At 44.8% G+C, this 9,224-nt stretch overlaps 1 protein-coding gene across 1 annotated transcript in view; it reads left to right on the forward strand.

Annotated features, from left to right (window-relative positions):
* Positions 1–3,646: 3,646 nt before the first annotated feature.
* Positions 3,647–9,224, forward strand: part of tmem30c (transmembrane protein 30C) — a 7,997-nt gene continuing 2,419 nt past the window's right edge. The window contains exons 1-3 of the mRNA XM_063214617.1: positions 3,647–4,202; positions 5,833–5,949; positions 9,147–9,224. The exon at positions 9,147–9,224 is cut by the window's right edge and continues 30 nt beyond it. Of these exons, the coding sequence (XP_063070687.1) occupies positions 4,008–4,202; positions 5,833–5,949; positions 9,147–9,224 (390 nt within the window). The 5' untranslated portion in view covers positions 3,647–4,007. The remainder of the gene's footprint in view (positions 4,203–5,832; positions 5,950–9,146) is intronic.

Here is a 9,224-nt window from a genome sequence, read left to right on the forward strand (position 1 = left end):
TGAGCTCTTCATTAAATAAGTTGCCCGTGCTTTGTTGTTTGATTTATTTACACGAACCAAAGACAACACGTGCGCTTGCAAGTTACGACGCTGAAGTTATTTGGACAGTTGAACAGTGGTTCCGAGGTCGAGGAAACATTCCGCTTCGTCCTCGACAAATGAGCCACTTCTTTGTTCCAAACTACCACTGTGGCTGCCAGTGCGATCAAACATGCACGTGATATAAAGATTTAATGTTTCATTTTCATTGTCGTCGAGTCTGTGATGCTAAAAAACAACCGACACGTCTAGTTTACTCTTTGTATTGAAGGCAGTTTGAGCGTGGAATGACATCGCGCAGACCGTGCTTCAAAACAGGGCATAAATCAAAATTAACTGCATCATGGCTGCGACAAGCTCACTTTGTGGCACAAGTAGGAAGCATAACCCGCCCTTTACACCCCGCCATTCCGACGCACTGCCATTCCGACCTTGGCGTTTTATTGCAGGAACCGTTTTTCAAAGCTCTTAGACCGGGCATTTGGACCGTGACAAAATGATACACTGATCCTGTAATTGCGCTGTCACTCTCTCCACTTTCCGCTCGTGTCGCAACATTGCTGAAAATGTAGAGTTACAATGTTGTTCACGCGCCTCTAAGCACTTGCAACAATGTTTGAATGGCTCGGAATGACAATCAACTACTGTCGGAATGGTGATTGCCCACCGAAGGGAGCGCCAAAGTCGTAGGTTACGTAAGGGTTAACGTTCGGCGAGAAGGTCGCTACCGTGGAATAGCAGCACGACAGAGAGAATCTTTAGACCCCGACGCGGAGCGGAGGGGTCTTGTTCTCTCTGAAGTGCTGCTATTCCACAAAACGACCGACTCGCCGAAAGTTAACCCGCTTATTATAGGCTATGGATATACTTAAATTATTCACACATGGCGGGAACATTTCTTTAGGCCAATTTAATGTGAAGTCTATTATAGGCTAGTTTTTAATGTCAAAAGATTGTTGCTGCGCAAAACAAAACAGTGCCGTTGTGGAACACCGCTAGGGAACAGCTGGGTAGCCAGGACAACAGGTGTTGTCTATCACAGCAGCTGATTAGAGTCTTGTTGAAAAGTCGCTTTAGCAGTGAAAAGTCTTGTTGCCATTGACAGCGGTCTGTTATAGACCAACCCGTCCGTTATCGAAAAATAACAGACGTGCGAACGTTGGGGAGCCCCGTTGAAATGAATGGAGCATTCGACCGATGACGTCACACCATATAATAAAGAGTATTAAAGCCACTCACCCATAGGCCTACATGGAGGATAAAAAGACGAGTATTACGCAATGCACAAACACTAGTTCTGAATCCGTCACTGGAGAGTGGACAAAGCTCTGTTATGACACCAAACATGTTCACAAACATCAGTGTTTTTAATGGACTTAAATTAATCTCCTTTTACTGTTATAAATATCAAAAAGCATAATCACAGCCAGTGGTGTAGTCTACGTAGAACGCAGGTATACGCAGTATACCCACTTCAAATTTTCAGGGGTTTCAGTATACCCACTTAAAATTGATTGCTCCATTATTTAGAATAGCACAAATATATACAGTATACCCACTTCAAAAAATGTTCAAATATACAGTATACCCACTACAAAAAGTAGACTACACCACTGATCACAGCCCTAACTGGGGCCTAATGTATACTATGTACAAAGCTTGCTTCCTGACAAAAAAAATCTACGTACAAACTTTGGAAGTAGTAAGATTGACTCACTGTATAAAATGTGTGCTGTATGTACACAGACTTGAAATGGAATGGAAGTGAAGTGAAGTGAAAGCCCAACTGGGAAACTCCCATTGTTATTGTGACACAGCCCACAAGTGAACACTGCAAACAACGGAATTGCATTTATGCCTCACCCGTGCAAGGGGGCAGCCCCCAATGGAAAGAGTGCAGTGCGGTGAGCCGATACCATGTTCAGGGTACCTCAGTCATGGAGGAGAGCACTGGTGAATTACTCCCCCCACCAACCTGGCGGGTTGGGAGTCGAACAGGCAACCTTTGGGCTACAAGTCTGACGGCCTAACCCCTAACCGCTTACCCACGACTGCCCAGGGCAGAATGTAGGCTACCATGAAAACCTGTTGATTGCAAAAAAAGAAGGAAATCTATACAAGACTTGAGTACATGAGGCCCTGCTCTGTGTTGTGTTTCCTTTTGATGAAGACAGGCATTTTAGCATTGCCCAGTTCCACTTGTGCTTCTTTACAGTTTTTCTCGATTGCCTCCACACAAGTTCTGGTACTTCACACACAATTCTCGGAACATCTCACCCATTTCCCAACTCTCCTAACCAATGTCACTGAACACTAAGCACAATTCCTTCTTTACACTCACATTTCAGTTTCAAACCACTACACACAATTATCTGGATTACACACAATTTTCATGAAGAAAATCCCTGGTTGTCGCATTGAACACACTGCCATTCAAAATACTAAAATCAACTGCCATACTATGTTCACTTCCTCATCACATGGGCAAACTCTCTTCATACCGGTTTACAATCTGAAATCATCACCCCATAAGGTCATATTGCATGTGGTATTGATGAAAACATGAGTGGATGCAGTGAGAAAACACATTTGTTTAGTTTTTGAACTCCAAAATATGTTATACAAGAGATCACTTTCATGTGGTTACCCAATATTTTACAATAAATTAGTGCATTTTTTTAAATGTCAGAAAAATATGTAAAATATATTTTTTTGCCACACATCTGTGTACTCCGAGTCTAAAAACAATATTTCAGCATTTTACTACAGAAAAATACCCTCTTTAGTAAGTAGAACAATGAAGAAAATAAGTTTCTACTGTGTGTCAAGTTGAGTATAGAGTTTTACCTTGTGCATACTAGTGTTCAATGGTTCACATCAGAGTGTATTAAAATGACTGCTAGTGTGTGTAATTTGAGAACAAAATGACGTTTTTAAAAGAGAGTACATTGTTTTGAGAGAGACAAGACCTGCATTTTTCAGAGGTAGTGAGGAGTTTTGCCCGCTGTGTGTGAGGTAAGGAGATTTGTGTGTAGAGTTTTGAGGAATCAAGAACTGATTCCGAAAATTGTGTGTAAGCAATCGAGAAAAACTGTAACACTTATCTTGCAGTGTGTGGGAGAGGGGAGAGGGAGAGAGAGACAGGGAAGGAGGGGGAGAGAATATAGCTTCTCTCATGTCTTCGTAGCATATTCTTTTCACCAAACCAACTTGTCCCCTCCCCTCCCTGTGTGCCTGTTGTGCGATTGTGCATGTGCAATTGTGTAACTGTGTGTGCGTGTGTGTGCGTGCGTGCATGTGAAAGTGGGAGGGGAAGTTTGTATTCATATGATAGTGTGTGTGTGTGTGTAACAGAGAGAGAGAGAGGGAGAAAGAGAGAGGGAAGTGTGTGTTGGGTGTGTGTGTGTGTGTGAGAGAGAGAGAGAGAGAGAGAGAGAGAGAGAGAGAGAGAGAGAGAGAGAGGGAGAAAGAGAGAGAGGGAAGTGTTTGTTGGGTGTGTGTGTGAGAGAGATAGAGAGAGAGAGAAGTGTGTGTGTTGGGTGTGTGGTTAATCAGTAACAGGCGGCTGTCCAAAGCTCAGCCCTCCACACGCTGGGAAGAGAAAAAAAAGACGACAGGAGGCGGAAGCTTTCCCCCTCTTTTGCTGTGTGTTTGTTCGATTATTCTGACGATTTATATTTTCGAACTCGTCCTTCTCAACTAGACCGTGAGTGTGTGTGGTGTGTGAAACTCCTCTCTTGTGTGAGCTTGATTTCTGCCTTTTCATTTATTTATTTTTTTCCATTCCTTCTTCTCTTCTCTCCTCCCGGCACGCCTGGCCTGTGGGTTTGAGTGTTTGTGTGCGTGTGCATTCATCTGTGAGATTGCACCTGTGTGTGTGTGTGTGTTTCTGTCTGTATGTGTGTGAGTGTGTGTGTGTGTGTTAGTTAGTTAGTTAGTGTGCGTGTGTGTGTGTGTGTGTGATCATAATGGGGAAGGTGAAGGCCTCGGGGCCGTTGTCGCGGCGACCGGATAACTCTGCGTTTAAGCAGCAGCGTCTCCCCGCCTGGTCTCCGGCGCTCAACGCTCACACACTCCTGCCGCTCTTCTACGGCGTCGCCGTGCTGTGTATCCTACTGGGGGTCTGGCTACTCGTCACCGTGCAGAACACACACGAGATCAAGGTGAGTAATACACACACTCTCACACACACACTCACACCTGCCTTGCTATGCTGTGTATCCTACTGGGGGTCTGGCTACTCGTCACCGTGCCGAACACACACGAGATCAAGGTGAGACACACACACACACCTGCCTTGCTAGGGTGTGTGTCTCTTACTGGGGGTCTGGCTATTCGTCACGTCACCGTGCAGAACACACACGAGATCAAGGTGAGACACACACACACACACACACACACCTGCCTCGCTGGTGTGTCTTACTGGGGGTCTGGCTACTGGTCGCTTTGCAGAATTCACACAAGATCAAGGTGGGACACTCACACACTCTTGCCGCTCTTCTACGGCCTTGCCGTGCATGTGTATCCTACTGGGGGTCTGGCTACTCGTCACCGTGCAGAACACACACGAGATCAAGGGGAGTAACACACGCGCGCACACACACACACATGTGCACACAAACACTCCTGCCTCTCTTGTACTGCCTCGCCGTGCTGTGTGTCCTACTGGAGTTCTGACTACTCGACACTAAGTAGAATATATACAAGATCAAGGTGACAGTGTCTGTGTGTGTGTGTGTGTGTGTGTGTGTGTCACGGTGACACACACACACACACACACACACACACACACACACACACACACACACACACACACACACACACACACACACACACACACAACTGCCTCGCTATGGTGTGTGTCTCACTTACTGAGGGTCTGGCTACTTGTCATTGTGCAGAACACACACAAGATCAAGGGGAGACACACGCACACACACACATACACACACAGATACAGGTGTGTGTGTGTGTATGAATACTACAGTATGTGTGTGGTGGGGAGTCCTGTGTGTTTGTAATATATCAGGTAGTCGTCTGTCTTTGTGGAGGGGCGTGTGTGTGTGTGTTTGTGTGTGGGGCTGGGGGGTATGTTTCAGCAGGTGATATTTCTGAGAGATAAGATGTCGAGATGAGGTTGGTGTTGTGTGAGATTAGTGGTGTTGTTTGTGTGGGAGAGTGAATGTGCATGTGTGATAGTGGAAGAGACTTCTGTGAATTGTTTTATTGTTGAAGAATGTTCCTCTTTCTATACCTCACCCAACTGTTTCACAAAGACGTATCCTAAACACACACACACACACACACACACACACACACACACACACACACACACACACACACACACACACACACACACACACACACACACACACACACACACACACACACACAGTTGAAAGACATCACCCTCTCTTTCTTTTCTTTTTTTCTGATGACCTCTCGCTTTCTCTGAATTTATTTATCAATTTCCCTCTCTCTTACCCACATCTCTCTCTCTCTCTCTCTCTCTCTCTCTCTCTCTCTCTCTCTCTCTCTCTCTCTCTCTCTCTCTCTCTCTCTCTCTCTCACACTCACACACACACACACACACACACACACACACACACACACACACACACACACACACACACACACACACACACACACACACACACACACACACTTCTACCCAGTGCAACAAGTGTTCCAATGACTGTGTGTGTGTGTGTGTGTGTGTGTGTGTGTGTGTGTGTGTGTGTGTGTGTGTGTGTGTGTGTGTGTGTGTGTGTGTGTGTGTGTGTGTGTGTGTAGGTGGATTACACGGATGCTGATAGTTGTTCTAGCTGCTATGAGATGAGAGAGGACCGGCAGAACGCCACCAAGCCATGCTCCTGCCAAGTCAAGTTCACCATCCCAGAGAACATCACGGTACGTGTGTGTGTGTGCGTGCGTGCGTGCGTGTGTGTGTGTGTGTGTGTGTGTGTGTGTGTGTGTGTGTGTGTGTGTGTGTGTGTGTGTGTGTGTGTGCAAGGCCGCTGACAGCTTTTGCCGGGGCCAGGACAAAGTCATCTGAAAGGGCCCCCTACCCAATACATACAATGTAATGGGTATCCAATTCTGGGTCCCCTATCTCCCTGGGCCCGGGACAACATACCCCTTTGTCCACCCCTGTCAGCGGGCCTGTGTGTGTGGTGTGTGTGTGTCTGTGTGTGTGTGTGTGTGTGTGTGTGTGTGTGTGTGTGTGTGTGTGTGTGTGTGTGTGTGTGTGTGTGTGTGTGTGTGTGTGTGTGTGTGTGTGTGTGTGTGTGTGCACGGACATGTAGCAATTCCTCAGTATGTACATGTGTATGGTGATGTTGTAATGTGATGATGCGTTTCCTTTGTGGTCACTGTGGCCTAATGTTTAAAGAGCTGCTCTTAGGCTCTTGGGATGTGACAGGGTTGAGTAAGTAAAAATAAAAAGAAGGTTTGAGTAAGTAATGGTGTAATGTAATGTCATGCCATAGATCTAGAGCACTAGATGCTGAGTGCTCTACCTCTGTCTAAGGAATCTTGGAAATTACATTTGTAATGCAATTAAGTTATACTGTACTTCGGGGGATCTACAGTATATCACGAAAGTGAATACACCACACATGCTTGACACCATCTAAAGCAAATTTGTTTATCTTGGTCTCTTCAGATCACACAACATGGTTCCAGTGATCCATATCCTTGGTCTGTTCATCTCTCTTGAGACCAAGATAAACAAATTTGCTTTAGATGGTGTCAAGCATGTGTGGTGGTAAACAAGTGAGTTTTACAAAAAAGGTGTATCCTCTCATAAGCCAAGCATGGTAGTGGGACTGACATGGTTTGGGGATGCATGAATGCTGTCAACATGGGCAATCTGAAATACACCTAAAAGAAACATACAAATCAACATGCACTGTGACTACTGAAGCAGATCATGATATTCTCCATAGGATTGCATTCAAATCTCACACCAATCTATTTAAGCCAGATGCAGACTCAAAATTTAAAAGTTCAATGCAAAGAAAGGTTGAAACGCACACTGATGACCTCCCTTGTCATCCCTTTTCATTTCGTTTCATTTTGAGACGATTCGAGCCAACATAGCCCCTTCTCTACGAGATTTTAATCTGGGGTGTACTCACTTTTGTGAGTACATGTTCAAACATTAATGGCTGTATTTTGTTTTTTTCTGAGTGAACAAGAAATGTAAGCGGTTAAATATGTTGTTAAAAGGTCACTAATCATTGTGTCAAAGTTACATTTCTGTAATGCTTTCCTATGAAAAGATAAACTCAAAAATCTGCAAAACTGTGAGGGGTGTATTCACTTTCGTGATATACTGTATAGAAGGTGGGGTCAGTTGTAAAAGTGGACGCCTTCAATATAGGCCAAAAGTGCAGGGGGAAATTCTGATTTGTGCTCATAGTATGGCCCTTGGAGAACTTTTCTGGCCCTTGGAGGAATCTGAGGTTGCCCCTCGAAGGAAAAAGGGTCTCCACCCCTGGTCTAATAGAATGAATGGCATCATTTGAACACCGCCATCTTTGTTTTGACCCTAAATGTTTGAGCAGTTGTTTCCAACCAGAGGGATGGGTGTAACACTGTGGTACACAAGAGAAAAAATAATAATAATCGCAAATGTGTGGAGTGTAGAAGAGATGACAAAAGACAAAAAAGGATGGGAAACAGTGCTTAAGTAATTGCAATTGCAAAAATCACATACCCTCCTTTAAAAATCCCCACTACACCACTGGAGGCGACCTACCCAAACGTCCATGTTGAGCTCGCGATAAAGTCAAACAATGGTGCAAAACATTAATGAGAGTTCAGTTGACTATCTGCCACCCGATCCCTGATGTGAAGTACCACAGTTGTATTGAAGCAATTATATGCATTCCGTCTGATGCGGTTACATGCGTACAGTACATGTAAACACAGCAAGCACGTTCCCTGCCTTGCATGCTTGCATGGGCATCGATTAGCAACAATATGCCAGTCATCCTGCAGATGGCAGTCAAACAGTATTGTTGCCGATGTGTGAAAACCATAGGAAGTCCATACCAAGATGGTCAGGGCTGGTTCTACACAGTGGGTGCATCCCAATATGTGACCTTGCCTCCTCCACTTGTGCTTATCTCCTCGTCCCGCCTCCTGGCCCCTCCTCCGTGGAGAAAACGATAAAGTTTCCCAGCTGTCAGCCTCGCCACAACAACTTTTGAGGGACTGTTTTTCATTCACCATCCCAATTGCAAATGAGAAAAAGACTTTACAATTGAGCTTTTGCAAGATATTGAAATATAATGCTGTTGTCAGTGATGTCATCATGACGAGAAGCAAGTGGAGGAGGCAAGTGGAGGAGGCAAGGTCGCATATTAAGATGCACTCAGTATGGTGCCCCAAGTGAGAGGTGCCTGAACCTGCAACCTTCTGGCCGAACAGGCTCCTCTACCAACTGAGCGCTCTAATATGCGCTCTGTCTAACCAGCATGCGTAATAATTAGGGGTGGGCATAGATTATTTTTTTAATCTAGATTAATCTCACTGTAATTATGAAATTAATCTAGATTAATCTATATAAAAATGGCTCATTCAGAATAGGCACGCTAGCGAAATAATGACGAAAAAAAAAACCTAGGGGGTTTCTTAAGATGGCACAGTAGACCAGAGCTCATCTCTTTTTTCCAAAATGCATTTCATCATCAAAAAAATGGTTGATATTTGGTGATGGAAAAAAAATCACTGCAATATTTGAAAAGTGTTTCGAATATGTTAGGAAGCATTTACAGTTATAATAATTATACAGACCACTTGAGGATTGCGCTCTGGCCGCTATAAGCCAGGCTCGTTGGCGTGACAGTCAGAACAATCCCACAACCCTAGTGATGGTCACTCCATCACACCCACTTTTGTCTGGGCATCTCTTTTTAGAGTGCCCGCTTCAAGCCTTCTTGATTTTGAATTGCAGTGCTTATACTGTGTGCGCATGTGTCCCAGTCTGATGATGCGTTTCCTGCTGCAGATTATGTCTTCTACTATAGGAACGTGATGTACTGTAATGTGATGATGCGTTTCCTGTGTGGAGGCGGTCTGATGCGTTTTCCTGTTTCCAGGGTGATGTCTTCTTCTACTATGGGCTGATCAACTTCCACCAGAACCTGCGTCTCTACATGGACTCACGAGACGACGCC

This window comes from Engraulis encrasicolus, chromosome 13 (genome assembly GCF_034702125.1).
Source record: "Engraulis encrasicolus isolate BLACKSEA-1 chromosome 13, IST_EnEncr_1.0, whole genome shotgun sequence".
NCBI lineage: Eukaryota > Metazoa > Chordata > Actinopteri > Clupeiformes > Engraulidae > Engraulis > Engraulis encrasicolus.